General features: G+C 45.4%; 1 protein-coding gene across 1 annotated transcript in view; it reads left to right on the forward strand.

Moving 5' to 3' along the window:
• Positions 1 to 15,763, forward strand: part of ttn.2 (titin, tandem duplicate 2) — a 214,246-nt gene that overhangs the window by 47,348 nt on the left and 151,135 nt on the right. The window contains 28 exon segments of the mRNA XM_028435600.1: positions 69 to 350; positions 443 to 721; positions 809 to 1,087; positions 1,780 to 2,058; positions 2,143 to 2,430; positions 2,508 to 2,786; positions 3,378 to 3,659; positions 3,892 to 4,170; positions 4,247 to 4,525; positions 4,609 to 4,887; positions 4,963 to 5,250; positions 5,331 to 5,609; positions 6,438 to 6,719; positions 7,260 to 7,538; positions 7,616 to 7,897; positions 8,010 to 8,288; positions 8,503 to 8,790; positions 8,885 to 9,163; positions 9,393 to 9,674; positions 9,854 to 10,132; positions 10,336 to 10,623; positions 11,436 to 11,459; positions 11,462 to 11,722; positions 12,166 to 12,407; positions 12,409 to 12,457; positions 13,534 to 13,821; positions 14,334 to 14,441; positions 14,530 to 14,815. Of these exon segments, the coding sequence (XP_028291401.1) occupies positions 69 to 350; positions 443 to 721; positions 809 to 1,087; positions 1,780 to 2,058; positions 2,143 to 2,430; positions 2,508 to 2,786; positions 3,378 to 3,659; positions 3,892 to 4,170; positions 4,247 to 4,525; positions 4,609 to 4,887; positions 4,963 to 5,250; positions 5,331 to 5,609; positions 6,438 to 6,719; positions 7,260 to 7,538; positions 7,616 to 7,897; positions 8,010 to 8,288; positions 8,503 to 8,790; positions 8,885 to 9,163; positions 9,393 to 9,674; positions 9,854 to 10,132; positions 10,336 to 10,623; positions 11,436 to 11,459; positions 11,462 to 11,722; positions 12,166 to 12,407; positions 12,409 to 12,457; positions 13,534 to 13,821; positions 14,334 to 14,441; positions 14,530 to 14,815 (7,168 nt within the window).

Genomic DNA, 15,763 nt, shown 5'->3' on the forward strand with positions numbered 1-15,763 from the left:
GTCTCTCTGTCGACTTGACTCTAACACCAGCATGTCTTTTGTCCCACGATGTGAACCTGTCGTCTCAGCGCCTCCCATCTTCATCAGCAAACTGGAGGCAACCAAACTCATCACCAGTGGGGACTCTGCTCACCTGGAGGGTACCGTGACGGGTAGCCCCACCATCACCTACAGGTGGTTTAAGGACCAGATGGAGATCAGCTCTGGTCCCAAGTACAGACTTATTTCAGAGGACCTAGTGACCTCTCTGCACATCAATAACTGTACCGTTGAGGACGGTGGAGAATATGTGTGTGTGGCAATGAGTGAGGCTGGGAGCGACCGTTGCAGCAGCACAGTGACTGTAAAAGGTCAGTTTGCTCCTCACGGTTACTTCGGGCTCCTGCTTGTCTAATTAGTCATCTTCATACCTGAGAGTAAACCTCGTGCTGTTTCCTTCTAGATCCTCCACAGTTTGTTCGTACTTTGGAGTCCAAAGATGTTGTCAAAGGGTCTGAGATGATGCTCGAATGTCCCCTCTCTGGCTCTGCCCCCTTTAAAGTATCTTATTATAAGAACAACAAGGTAATCAGGAATGATAAAAGACACAGAATCACAGTGAAGGAGGATTTGGTGGCACTGCAGGTGCTGTCGGTGGAGGCTGGAGATGTGGGCACATATCAGTGTACCGTGGAGAACGAAGTGGGAAAAGCATCATGTGACTGTAGCGTGTCTCTGAAAGGTTGGTTCTCACAGAGCAGTGACCGCTTTGAGGATAAACCCTTTCTTATCGTTGATGTTTAACTGCTATGAAATGTGTTCCTCTCAGAGCCGCCTTCCTTCGTGCAGAAGCTGGAGAGCCTCAGCTCTCTGCTTGGCTGTGAGGTCCTCCTGCAGTGCGTTTTAAAAGGCTCTGAGCCTATGATGGTCAACTGGCTGAAAGACAGCCACGAGCTTAAAGAAACCGAAACTATTCGCATTACCTTTGAGAACAGGACGGCTCAGCTGCACATCTCCAGCCTGCAGAGCACACATGGGGGAAAGTACTCATGTCACGTTCAGAACCAGGCTGGCACTCAGACCTGCTCTGCTGTGCTCACTGTCAAAGGTTGGTTCCCCTGGAGTAGATTCTTTCATCTAATACTCTTCCAGCTTTAGAACAGAGCAGCTTACAGAGTCTGAAACCTGATAATAAGGCTTTTCAACTGCATTGACCTTAAATACACTGCTGAACAATTAATAATCAGAGCTCTCAAACTGAAGGCTCTTTTCTTTTATTATAAAAAAAATAAATTAAATTAAAAGTTAGCGCAGATTTTTAACTTCTGGAGTTTTTGGCTTTTTTCCTAAGTTTTTAAACAAGTATTACTAAGTACACTTTTTAAGTGTTTTCTATAAACTTCTGGTAAAACTTTGGTTTTGTAAAGATGGTAAAACGTTTGAGAACAGTGGTTCTAACAAATGTTTGTGGATACCAGAACAGAACAGCAGTGATTAATAGTAACAGTACCCTCAGTATCCGAGCAACCATTCAGTAGAATGAGTGTTAGTGTTGGTGTTAAGACTAGATTTGACTATAAATACAGAAACTCTAGAGGCTCTTAGAAAGGAACAGAACTGTGAACAGGGCATTCAAATGTTTTTTTCTATGTAGTAGATCTTTATCTAAAACAAGGATCCCTATAGTGTGAAGTAAAATTACTGTATAACTGTTCCTACATCCATGTCATGAGCTTGATACACACTGGGTGTATGTCAGAGAGGTGGAAACATCAGCCTGACTTGTATTTGGTGTCTCAGAACCAGCGAAGGTCACAGAGGAGGTGAAGTCCATCAGTGTGACTCAGGGAGACCCGGCCCTGCTGGAGGCTCACTTCTCTGGCACTAAACCGCTGAAGGTCCGTTGGCTGAAGGCTGGCCAGGAGCTGACATCAGGCCAGAGGTTTAAAGTGCAGAGCACAGCTAACAGTTCGGTGCTCAGGATTAATAAATCAGAGAAGAGTGACTATGGCGAATACACCTTTGAGGTGTCAAACGATGTAGGAAGGAGTTCGTGCGAGGCCACACTCACCGTACTGGGTTAGTCTTTGTTTTAGAAGTTTAATCTACTGACAGAAACGTGAAACGCTGCCGCTCACTCTGGTTCTTTTTTGTCCATATCAGATCAAATAATCCCTCCATCTTTTACGAGAAAGTTGAAGCAGACAGAGGGAATCAAAGGCTCGTTTGCACATCTGGAGTGTCTGGTGTCGGGCTCTCTGCCCATCACCATACAATGGTACAAAGACCAGAAAGAGGTCCAGAGCGACGACAAACACAAATGCACCTTTTTTGAGAATGTTGCTTTCCTTGAGATCTCTGATCTGGACCCTAAAGACAGCGGCAGTTATACCTGCATCGCTGCCAATCAGGCAGGGAGGGTCCAGTGCTCAGGGACCCTGTTCGTCAAAGGTTTGATCTTTGTGTTTTTTAGGAGTCACCAGCAGGTTAACACTGGTTGTGGTCTTACAAGCCTTTATGTCTTTCAGAACCTCCGTGTATTCTTGAAAAACCTGAATCCATGGATGTCTTACCTGGTTCTAAGGTCCAATTTAACTTGCTGGTCTCTGGCACACCACCTCTGACAATCAAATGGTTCAATAACCAGAAGGAGATTGTATCCAGTGCAGACTACTCTGTGGTTAAAGACAACACCTCCAGCTCTCTGCAGATCTTCTTTGCAAAAACCTCAGACTCTGGAGACTACATCTGTAAAATCCACAACGATGTGGGCTCCACATCCTGCCAGGCAGCACTCTTTGTCAAAGGTGACTGTTTTTAAGTTAAAATAGGTAAAAGTATGTTTCCAGCCATCTGCGCATCACCTAGAGGGATTGCCTGTTCTCCAAAAGCTTAATTTCAGTGCAGCTTACAAACATGACACGAGCTAAACATGATGTGTGACATTTGAAGAACATCCTTAGATGAAACACCTATCTGAGATCTATAGATCTGAGACCAACTTTATTTGGCCTTAGTTGTGGTCTGTTGTAATGACAGTCAACACAAGTGTGGAATCAGAATAAGTCTTCACTTGGCAGGTATGTGATTGCATCAAGTTTGACCTGACTTCACTTTAAGTTTGTCCTACATGGTTAAAGTATTTGAGCTAAATGTGGATGTGGACAAATGAAAGGGACTGATTACTGACCTGACTGGATTGGATGTGGAAGTTATCCATTTAATACCAGTTCCATCTTCTAACAGGACGAACCCTGTCATGTGGTTTAGGGTGAGGAATGTGCTCAAAGTTCTCTCTAGACAAACTCTCGCTTAACATCAGATGGATGGAAACATACTCCCTTCTCTTCACTGCACTCCACCTGGAGGCTCACCTGTGCTCTTGTTTGGTTCCTCAGTGCCTCCTAAATTCACACAGACACCTGCCCGCCTGTCGGTGATGCGACCCGGTCAGAGTAAAGTGTTTGAGTGCCAGGTGACTGGTACACCTGAGATAGACATCTGCTGGTTTAAAGATGGCTCTGAGATCAGCCACAGTAACAAATACAAGATGACTTTTGTGAACTCTGTGGCCTCTCTGGAGGTGTGCGGGGCTGAGATCAAAGATGGTGGAATTTACTACTGTGAGGCTCGCAATGAGGCGGGCAGTGAAAGCTGCAGCTTGGAGCTCCAGATCAAAGGTTAGTTATGGCAGAATGAGGCCATTAAAAGTACAAACCACATGGTATTAAGGTAGCTCTTTGCAACTATTTCTTCTGACAAGCATTTTTACATTTAATAGTTAGATTAAAAAGAAAAAGGCCTTTAGGGTCAAAGCGTATTGAACCAAAACAATTCCATTAGAGTCACTGTGTGTCCTATTAAACTTTTAGAAACAGAAGCAGCTTTGATGCTTTCTTTCCTTCATCACAGAGCCGCCTTCATTTATCAGGGAACCGAACCCTGTGGATGTTGTTAAGGGTTCCTCGGCTGTCTTCAATGGCCAGGTCACAGGGACCGGTCCATTTCAGATAACATGGCACAAAGACGCAAAGGAAGTCAAACCCAGTGCCAAACATGGCTTCTCCCAGACCAACGAGGCAGTGGGTCTGCAGGTCCACAAATGTGATGAAGCAGATGTCGGTGAATATCAGTGTTTTGTTAGCAATGAAGTGGGAAGCAGCACTTGTAAGACCTCCTTAAGCCTCAAAGGTTTGTCTACTGTAGTGTGTAAGTCTACATGTTGACTTAAGCTTACTTCAACTCAGTAATGATCTTCTTATTGTAGAACCACCAAAGTTCACTGAGAAAGTTCAGAGTGTGGCCACAGTGTTGAGTCACAAAGCAGAGTTTAGGTGCGTTGTGGCAGGAACAGCCACCATATCTGTTCAGTGGCAAAAAGACGGTAACTGGATTCTAGAGGATCCAAAGATTGAGAGAATGTTTGAGAACAATGTGGCCATTCTCAGAATACATTCCTGCGAGGCTTCTCACAGCGGGAAGTACACCTGCCAGGCGGTAAACGAAGCCGGGCAGGATAAGTGCTCCGCCACACTCACGGTTCAAGGTAACCATTACTGACCAAGTAAATCCATCAACTGTGTGTCTGCTCAGAGTTGGACGTGTGTGAATGTTTGTTGTGTGTTGTAGAACCTCCTCAGATCACAGAGAAGCCTGAGGTGATCAGGGTAACCGTGGGAGATCCAGTTAGTCTGGACTGTAAGGTGACAGGCTCACCTGAGCTCAGAGTGAAATGGATGAAGGACAGGCGAGAGATTCAGTCCATCCGACAGCACAAGTTGACCTTCCAAAAGAATGTCAGCAGCCTGAAGATCCAGGCTGCTCAGAGAGAGGATGAAGGAGAGTTCACGTTTGAGGTGTCCAACCACATCAGCAGTAGTTCCTGTAAAGTGAAACTGGTGGTTTTAGGTCAGTGGGACCTGCACTGTCTAAACGCTAACCTCTTGATCAGAGTTAACCGCTGCTTACCAAACTCTTCTACAGAACAAGTCATTCCTCCCAGCTTCATCAAAGCCTTGGCAGACATGCAGGAGATCCTGGGCTCCTTTGTTCACATCACGTGTAAAGTCTCTGGTTCGCTGCCCATCTCTGTGGAGTGGCAGAAAGATGGAGCTAGAATCTCCTCTGGGGTCAAACACAAACTCATTCAGCAGGACAACTGTGTGTCCGTGGAGATAGAGCAGCTAGAACAGTCTGACGCAGGATTGTACACGTGCACCCTGAGCAACGCAGCAGGAAGCTGTCAGTGTAGTGGATCCCTCAGGGTCAAAGGTCAGCCCTCATCCTTCCAGTGTGTTCTGAGGTTTAAGGTGAGTTCCTCTTTAACCTACTGTATCTTGTGTTGCCTTCAGAGCCTCCCAGCTTTGTGATGCCACCTGAGTCTCAGGCCACGGTGCCCAACGCCACCGTGCGCTTCAAAAGCACTTTTAAGGGAACGCCCCCATTTACGGTCAAATGGTTCAAAGAAGACAGCGAGCTCATGACCGGGCCCACGTGTTTCACGGGGCTGGAAGGAATGTCGTGCTTTTTAGAGCTCCACGCAGTGGGCGTCCCTCAAAGCGGACTTTACTCTTGTCAAGTCAGCAACGAAGCTGGATCAGTGCGCTGTAGCGCAGACCTGATGGTCAAAGGTTGGACTGCATCTTACAAACTAATGTCTTCGGTTGCTGCATCTCATGGCTTCATGTGTTCAGTGTTGATCATCTGCAGCTCATTCCATCTGCTTACCATAACACTGTCCCTTCATAATAACAAGCTGTGACCCAATCAACAAAATCATTTTAACTACATCTTCATATCTTCAATGTTTTGTTTTTGTTTTTTCTAATTTATGTCTGACCTACAGTTCTTACATTTACACGATTATCTTTTTCTTTTTAATATTTATTTTTGTTTCATACTGTATTTTTATTTTGTTGCTGCAAAAGTGAATTTCCCCTCTGGGATCAATAAAGGCCTATTCTAATCTATTCTATTCTAATCTTTAAAAAAGACCAAGAAATGTTTTTACACAACAAACAATCACACAAAACAAGTATGAAGTGCAAACAAACAGAATGCAGCTTAGAAAAAGTTTTTAAATTTCTAAAAACAAAGATCTGTTCCTGTTCCTTGTTACAGATATAGATTAGATTATGTAATAAAGACTACAATCAAAAAATTGATTCAGTACTTTTGCTATACTTCTAATGAACTTTCTCCTTAGATATGTTTTTTAGTTTAAATTTCAGGATAGAAAAAGGCTAACTAAAGCTGTTCTTGTTTAGTTTGTCTGTATTATCTCAGGTTCAAACTGCCTTATGTTTAAAAGGAGTAATTTAAGGTGGATTGGGTCCTGGCTTGTTATTGGGGCTGATGGTGTGTTCATGTTTGGAACCAGTAGCTGAGCCCATGCTCTCACTAACTGTGTCATGACACTTCTTCAGCTTAAGTAAAGTGTCTTTGTTTTGGCTTTCCAGAACCGCCTGAGTTTGTGCTGAAACTCCCTGCCACAAAGTCAGTGAAACAGGGTGAGTCCCTGCGCCTGGAATGTAAAGTCAGCGGCACGGTTCCGCTCAGAGTCACGTGGTTCAAACACGACCACAAGGTGGAAGAGGGCGGGAACTACAGGAGCTCATTTGTAGACTCTGTAGCCGTCCTGGAGCTGCTGAGCACAAGCTTTAATGATGAAGGCGTTTACACCTGTGAGGCTCAGAATGATGCTGGCAGTGTGAGCTGCAGCAGCACGCTCAGTGTCAAAGGTCAGCCTCTTAGACTCAGAGGTCTGCCAAGCTTAAAGCTGGAATCCGTTACACCAACGCACCAATGCCCTCGTACATACTGTCCGTACGTCCCCGTCGTCCTCCAAATAAAACCAGACTAGCCAGCACACCCAACATTGCACAGTTCTCCACAGATTCATTAAAACTAAAGACTTGACATTCTCCTCAGGAGCTGCAGATACAATGTGGATCTGTTTTTCTGATTAGAGAAATGTTGGTTTGCTCTGGAGTCTAAAGTGTAGAAGTTAGACTTCCTGAACATGAGAACGCCATATCTCCCTTGGATGTTCACCATCCTTTATCTTACTAAACTCAAACCTAGTCAGGTTTTCCAGTCCAAACCAGACTTTTAGCATTTTAACAAACATCACATATAGAAGTTTTTCTTGCCGTGTCAGTTTTTTGCGTCCCTCCACCCTTGCTGGGGGTTCTTTTGGTCCTGGGTTTCAGCTTTAAGGTTCGGCCTTTGGTGGTGTTCCACGGGTGCGTGCCTTTAACCGTGTTCTGATCTTTCTGTAGATGCTCCGTCCTTTATCAAAGTACCTCAGCCCGTAGAGGGGCTGAAGGGAAAGGATGTGAGCTTGTACTGTGAGATGAGCGGTACAACTCCGTTCCAGATCACCTGGTTCAGAGACAGAAAACCTCTCATGGAGAGCAGAAAGTTTAAGATGGTTGGCGAGGGCAGGTCGGCCACGCTGCACATCATTGGGATAGAGTCCGCCGATGCCGGCGAGTACGAGTGCAAAGTGTCAAACAGTGTAGGAAGCGACAGCTGCCGGACTTCGGTTAAACTGAGAGGTCAGTAGGTCTCACATCAACATGGTTTTTAAGGTTACTCTCACCCTGCTGACTGCGATGTTGTCTCCTCTCCTCAGAGCCACCGTCTTTCGGGAAGAAATTGTCAAACATGACAGTGGTACTGGGAGAGGAGGTGACCCTTATGGCCACCGTTAAGGGCTCTGAACCCATTACTGTGTCCTGGGTTCAGGACAAGGATCACATTCTCAGGGACGGTGACAACAGAAAAATCACCTTTGAGAACAACCAGGTGGCACTTAAAGTGTTTAAGGCCGATGCCGCCACAGCGGGCAAATACACCTGTCAGCTCAGAAACGATGCCGGGAGTGTGGAGTGTTTCGCAAACGTGACGGTTCTAGGTTTGTAACCATATAATTCTCTCTTTCTCCTGTTCTGGTTTGGTTTCTTGTCTATAGCGTCTCCTGCAGGTTGGCTTAAAAACACAGCTTACTCACTTTCTAATTATTACAGAACCAGCCAAGATCATAGACAAGCCAGACGCTCTGAGCGTGACCGCTGGAGACATCGCCGCTCTGGAGGTCAAAGTGTGTGGGACGCCTGAGCTGGTTCCAAAGTGGTTCAAGGATGGCGTGGAGCTAGCTACTGGCAGGAAGTACAAGATCTCCTTTGCCCGCATGATCTCCAGTCTGAACGTGCTGAGCACAGAAAAGTTGGACTCTGGAGAGTACACGTTCCAGGTCATGAACGAAGTCGGGAAAGACCTCAGTAAAATAAACCTGACTGTTTTAGGTTTGTTCCCCACTAAGTTCTACAAATATTGTCAGATAAGCCTTTACCAAGTTCTCCTGACTGACCGAGGCATTTGCTAAGTTCACTGGTTGGACTGGGACGTTTACTGACTTTTACAAAGTTAAACAGACCTGTCTTTACTAAATCTTTCTTTGTGCTTGCATGTGTGTGTGTTTTTGGTTTTTCCTTTTAATGCGTGGATTTCTCTTCTCAGATAAAATAGTCCCTCCGACCTTCTCAAGGAAGCTGAAGGACTGTAAAACCGTGATGGGAACTGCTGGAGAGCTGGAGTGTAAAGTGTCGGGCTCTCCTCCGTTCACCATCTTCTGGTACCATGATAATGAGGAGCTGCAGAGCGGGCCCATTTATGACATTTCTTTCAGTGAGAACTGCTGTGTGCTGCGCCTGGCCACGCTGAGGCTCGTTGATTCTGGAATATACAAGTGCAAAGCCGTCAACAAGGCGGGGTCCACTGAGACATCTGCCTCACTTGTAGTGTTAGGTCAGTATGAACTACCGTTTTTATATTTTAAACATGTTAAGGACAGAGAGCAGCAGTTCTGGGATGTTGATGTGTTCTGTGGTGGTGTTTCCAGAGCCTCCATCCTTTGTGGTTCCTCCTCAGTCCATGGAGGCCAAGCATGGTAGCAGTGTCACCTTCACAGCCATGGTGAAGGGCAGCGCTCCCATGAGGTTGAAGTGGTTCAGAGGAACCAAGGAGATCCAGGTAGGCCGGGACTGCACCTTCTCCCTGAAGGACAACCAGGCAATGCTGGAGCTGCTCAACGTAGACCGAAGCCACGCTGGGGAGTACACGTGTCAGATCATCAACGACGCCGGGAAGGAGAGCTGCCCTGTGCATCTGACATTCAAAGGTAAGTCAGAAACACCAGTGTGACCTTAGACAGTCTTTAAACAAAGTTACTCAGAGGTCCTGGATCAGGCAGAAGCAGAAGATTACCAGAGATGAACTCAACTAGTCGAGTTTATTAAATTCACATTGTTCCAAAGAATCATGATGATTTTTTTGGTCTCTCAAACAGTTGGTCCATGATCTGTTTTAGATGAGCGTTCAGTATCTGGCTCTGGGTGTGTGTGTTTCAGAGCCGGCTGCCTTCTCCAAGAAGCTGAAGGATGTGTCCGTAGAGAAGGGCAGACCTTTAATTCTGGAGTGCAGCTACATTGGAACTCCCAAAATCACCGTCAGCTGGTTGAAGGACAACCAGCAAATATTTGCATCCTACAAATACAACATCACCACCACAGAGAGCTCCTGCATCCTGGAGTGTCTGAGCACTGATGACAAGGAAGTGGGAGGACGTTACGGATGTCAGGTGACCAACGATGCTGGACACGACTCGTGTGAGGCTGATGTGTCCATCCTGGGTGAGAGTCGTACTCTGCTGATCGATTACCACGTCAATGTGGTTAAAATGAGTCATTAGTTAGTCCTGGAGCATTGTTTTTCATTGAACTAGTTAGAAATAAGCATTTATCAAATGTTAATGTTTATGGTGATAAAGTTAAAATAATGACCGTCAGGTTGAACTTCTGTGTGTTTTCAGAGCCTCCGTACTTTGTGGAGTCCCTGGAGCCGATGGAGGTGACAGCCGGGGATGCCGTGTGCCTCAGGTGTCAGGTCGCTGGCACGCCCGACATCAAGGTGTCCTGGTTCAAGGCCGACGGGAAAGTTCGTTCCAGTCCGACCTGTAAACTGGAATACTCCAAAGGTACCGCCTGCCTGAAGCTCAGCAAGGCCGCCAAGGCTGACATCGGAGAGTACACCTGCAAGGCTGAGAACAAGATTGGCTCCGCCTCCTCCACCTGCCAGCTCAATGTGCTCGGTAAGAAAAAACACAGCCCGACTAGAGCAGGTGTAAGAACCCATAGTGTCCTTAGAAACGTACAGAAGTACAAAATAAACAGATAATTGTTACCTTGAATTGATCAAACTGATCAAAGAAGGCAAATCAACAGTTTTAAAAGTCTTTGTTGCTTGTTGTGACGCCCACTGCTGGGAGTGCATCTCACTCTCGTTGTTTTGCAGAGGCCAGGACTCCGCCCACCTTCCCTAAGAAGATCACCAGCCTGCAGCAGATGGAGGGTCAGCCGGTGTGCTTCGAGTGCCGCGTCGCCGGATCCTCACCCATCGAGGTGTCGTGGCTGAAGGACGGGGAGCCTCTCCGACCCAGCTCCGACTTCTCCACAACGTACGATGACAACATGGCTGTGCTGCAGATCAAACGCGGCGAGATGAGGCACTCGGGCGAGTACGCCTGTGTGGCCACCAACAACGTGGGCACGGCCTCCTGCAGGGCCAAACTCACCCTGCAAGGTGTGGTCTTCATTTTTATTATTTTTTATTTTTTCATTATTTTTTTTTTTTTTTGGTGGCTGTGGACAGGGGGAATGAGTGAGTGGTAGTACCTAAAGGTATTTGGGATTAACGTGTCTAAAGTTAAGCCTAGTTTTATCCCACATCCCATTTTATTATTTTACTGTCTCACCGTTCAAACAGAAATATCTCAATAAAACTGGTAATGGAAACACCTGAATTCGAAAAAACACTCAAATATCTCTAGAAAGTTTTTATGCTTTCATGAGGAGGTTTTTCAGACGTTTCGATATTGAAATGTGTCGTAAAAGCGCTATGGAAACACCTTTTCCGCAATTACACGTCACCTACCTGGTCACATGACCACTTCTCTTTGAGTAAACATGACGCGGTACGTGTGAACAGAAGAGGAGACTCAGATATTTCTTAGCATCTATCTATACTATAATACAAGAAAGGTCTGTGTGTGTGCTTGTACATGTGTGTGTGTAGCGAATATCTCCCTGACGCGGTGTCTGTTTGACCTCAAACTTTGTCAACAGCTTCCAAATACCCAGAGTTTGTGCATTTGTTATTTTGGAGTGGTTTGATCATTTCAAAATGTTTATTTAAATTTTATTTCACCAAGACAGCACATTCATGTTCACCCAGAAGTTAAACCTATTCAGCTTTTGACCTCAGATTGTGAGGGGGCGCTAGCGCACCATCTATATCTATTTAGTAATGGAAACAGCTACAGACAGGGTATTAACTCAGTGTGTGTGTGTGTGTGTGTGTGTGTAATGTGTATGTGTGCGCTTGTGTGTGTGCAGAGCCACGCTACCCTCCATTCTTTGACAGAAGTTGACGGCGCAGGAAGTGACAGTCGGCGACAGCATTGAGCTGGAGTGCCACATGACTGGCTCTGCCCCCATCAAGGTCACATGGTCCAAGGACCATAAAGACATTCGCTCAGCAGGAAACTACAAAATGAGCTGTGAGGAAAACACGGCCCGACTCAGCGTTCTGAAAGCGGACAAAGGCGACACGGGAACATACTTCTGCCACGCCTCCAACGACATGGGGAAGGACTCCTGCTCTGCTGCCGTCACTGTTAAAGGTACGCAATGTCATTGTTGGGTCAGCCTATCTGCAATGTGATGTGGAGGGTTTGGATAGGGGAGGGATCAGGAGGAGGAGCCAGGTGTACAGCGCAAACAAAGGTAGTCACAGGAAGCTAACTGTGGTACCAGGATAGTAGACCTCCTGTACTGACAAACACTCCTTAGGTAGTACAGGGAAGGTAACCAGGAGAATCAGGCACACCTGAGTGGAAACAGAAGCCCTCCTAATGGCTCTCTGAACACACATGCTCAGATAAGACAGGGTATGTTACCCCAGACAGGAAACCATGAGCCACAGACGGTAATAGACAGGGTACCATAACATACTGTATGTATAACAATGTATGACACTACCATAAATCAATATATTCCCTCCACTATAACAATGATCATAACTGGTTGAGTCTGGCCTCATATCCTCACTTCCTCTGTGTTCCAGAGCGTAAAAACCCTCCGATGTTCACCAAGAAGCCGTCGGAGCACATGGAGGACACGGAGGGGAAGCTGCTGAAGATCGAGAGCCGTTTGTCTGGTTCTCAACCTATGTCCGTCAGCTGGTTCAAGGACGAAAGAGAGATCTCAGGATCCGACAAGTTCGACATCACCTTTAAGAGCAGCGTGGCCGTGCTGTGCATCAGGAGCAGTCAGGTGACCGACAGCGGCACCTACAGGTGTACCGCCTTCCAACGAAGCAGGCCACGCCTCCTGTGAGGTCACTGTGGGCATCACAGGTGGGTCTAAAGCAGTGGTTCCAAAACTTTCACAGTCACGTACCCCTTCAGACCTTTAACCTGAACCCATGTACCCCCTACTCCTGCACACTTATAAAACATGATGATATAATGTCATAAACAATGTAGCCCTACAGTGAAATTTGTCCCTGAATTTTACCTATACTGTTAAGAAATAATATATAATAAAAATTATAATAATCTGTAAATACACAAGAAAATAACTTATTCAGAATTACAACTTTTAGATTTATTAAAAATATTAGGCAACTGACATTGAAACAATTCTCTCTTTTTTTAGAAAAAAAACATATAACAGTTATGCAAAATATTGATCATCATGAAACTGTGAAATACAACTTTAACAATAATTCTAAACTTGTAAATAAGCAGTAGGAACTATTTGCCTGTGCAGCAGTACGAGGCAGAATTTAATGTCTACAAAATGTTCTAGGTTTTAGTATTCTATAGCAATGCAGGGGGCGGGGGCCATGCTATTCCTAGGGGTACGTACCCCACTTTGGGAACCTGGGGTCTAAGGGTTTACCTGACAGTCCACGCACAGGGCTCAATAATCACTTTTTTTTTTGTCCAACAGAAAAAAAACATTGATTTGTTGCTTTTCTGTGTTTTTATTAATTTTACATTTAATTAAAGAAGTTCTCAATTTTCGTGTCATTTTTTGCTTTTTTGTGTAGTTTTGTATTTTTTTTTGTCATTTTTTGTTCTTTTATACAGTATATTATTATTTTTTTGTGTAATTTTGATCTTTTTTGTGTGTCTTAGGAGTCATGTTGTGGATTGTATTGCGTGTTGAGTTGTGTCTGATGTTGATGGTTTTCTTCTATCATCTTGTGTGTTTTTCTTGTCATTTCAGGTCCTTTTGAACTGAATTATTAATGTTTCATTGTGTCCTTTTAATGTTTTTGATGCAGTTGCGTATCTAGAGTCATTTTGTTGTGTTTTGTGTCATGTTGACACCTGCAGATGTTTTCCTTCCTCAGTGGATCTTAGTGATGTCATCAGTTTGACTGACAGAGATAGAGAAACGTGCTGATTCATTGATTTGTCCACAGAAGCCAAAAAGCCTCCAGTGTTTGACGTTCCTCTGAAGTCGCTGACGGTGGACGAGGGAGAGAAGCTGATGCTGAGCTGCCACGTGTGTGGTTCAGCTCCTCTGAAGGTTCAGTGGATGAAGGACAGGAAGGACTTAGTGTCCGCCGGCAGCACCAGGATCAGCTTCTCTGATGGGACGGCGTGTCTGGAGATCAACCAGGTGTCCAAGCATGATGCAGGAGATTACCTGTGTAAGGCCAGCAACGAGGCCGGCAACGAGTTCTGCAAAGCTAAAGTTATCGTGAAAGGTGAGACCTGCAAGATGGAAAACTGGTCCACATTCTCTAGAAACACCTTCTCTGGATCCACCTTCCCTAGATCCACCTTCTCTAGTCCACTTTCTGTAGTCCACCTTCTCTAGATCCACCTTCTCTTGTCCACCTTCTCTAGTTCACCTTCTCTAAATCCACCTTCTCTCGATCCACTTTCTCTGGTCCACCTTCTCCAGGTTCTTTTTAACTGTGAGGGATCGAGTCCTTTAGGTTGAAGATGCCACAATGGTGGATTAGAAAATCCCCTTCCACCCAGGGTTTCTTTGATAAAACCTGTCAGTGACCAGGTTCAGTTCATGGATGATGTTACCATGGTAACATACTCAGAGAAGAACATACCTCACATTTAGGAATGAGATACTCAGAGTTTCCCTCATTTGAGCCTGAACATACTCAGAGTTTGAACATAACCTGCTTTATGGAATAAAGCTCTGGTCTCAACTAATCTTAGTCTAAACTAATCTGATTGGTTGTTCGAACCCTTTCAGAAAAACCAGGAGCTGTTCAGCCTCCAACTGAAGCTCCACCTCCTTCACCCAAAAAACTGGACAACCTGTTCTTCGTCGAGGAGCCAAAGACCGTCCACACCACGGAGAGTGAGTCACACACACACACACACACACACACACACACACACACACACACACACACTAATGTTGTCACCCTGCTCCGTCCAATCCGCAGAGGGAATGGCCACCTTCATTGCTAAGGTGGGGGGGGAGCCCATCCCCAGTGTGAAGTGGATGAAGGGTAAGTGGAGGCAGCTGACCCATGGTGGGAGGATCTCAATTGAGCAGCGAGGCTCCGAGGCCAAGATGGAGATCAGGGAGGTGACCAAGTCAGACTCGGGTCAGTACCGCTGTGTGGCCACCAACAAGCACGGGGAGATCGAGTGTGGCGTGGACATGCACGTGGACGAGAAGAAGGGGGCCACACAGCTGGAGGGAGACCTGCGTGCCAAGCTGAAGAAGTGAGAGTTAATCACATTTATCACAGGCTAAGCTAACAGCTAATGGTCCTTTAGCATTGGGCGCCACACATCTAGTTTACACACAGACCTGTCTGCCTAGTGCTGTGTGATATAGGTAGATTTATATCACAATAATGATATAACGGTATTTCTTCCTTAAAATTAAAATTGCTATTCATTATATATTTTATTATATATAAAAATAAATGGTACTTCTCCTTTAAGAATCTTCTCAATGAAGGAATATTGGTGACTTTTGCTACATATACTGCTGTCACCTGTTCAGATTTGTAAATATGTGGAAATGCCACCAGGGGGCGCAAAAAGCAACAATAATGGTTTTATACCGTACCTGTAGTGAATTTCACTCCATCAAAGATCATATATGATAGTAGAGGTTTGGTTAACTTATAATCTCTAAAAAACACTAACATTTGTGAGACATGTTTGCAGCTGTTTATCTTGATAGAGTCACATTAGCTGTAGGGACTCAGTTTAATGACCCAATGTGGATAAAAAAGCAGTGATTCACCTCCACATACCACAGTATTCATTTAGTGTCTCTAAACTAAACATTTGGACTTGGACTAGATTTATATAGAGCTTTATCACCACTGAAACAGTCTCAAAGCTTTACATATCAGCTCATTCACACATTCACACACCAGTGGGACAGGACTGACATACAAGGCACTAGTCGACCACTGGGAGCAACTTAGGGTTCAGTGTCTTGCCCAAGGACACTTCGACACATAGTCAGGTACTGGGATCGAACCCCCAACCTCTCGATCAGAAGACGACCCTCTACCACCTGAACCACGGTCGCCCTGATGACATTTAACACTCATGTCTGGTGTTAAATGATGTCGAATTAGTCTGGATCTGAGCAGTGGGCGTGGCTTCAGTAGCTGATGGTGGCAACACTAGGACCAGCAGCTCCTCTCACAC

The sequence above is a fragment of the Gouania willdenowi genome, chromosome 21 (assembly GCF_900634775.1).
Source record: "Gouania willdenowi chromosome 21, fGouWil2.1, whole genome shotgun sequence".
Lineage (NCBI taxonomy): Eukaryota > Metazoa > Chordata > Actinopteri > Blenniiformes > Gobiesocidae > Gouania > Gouania willdenowi.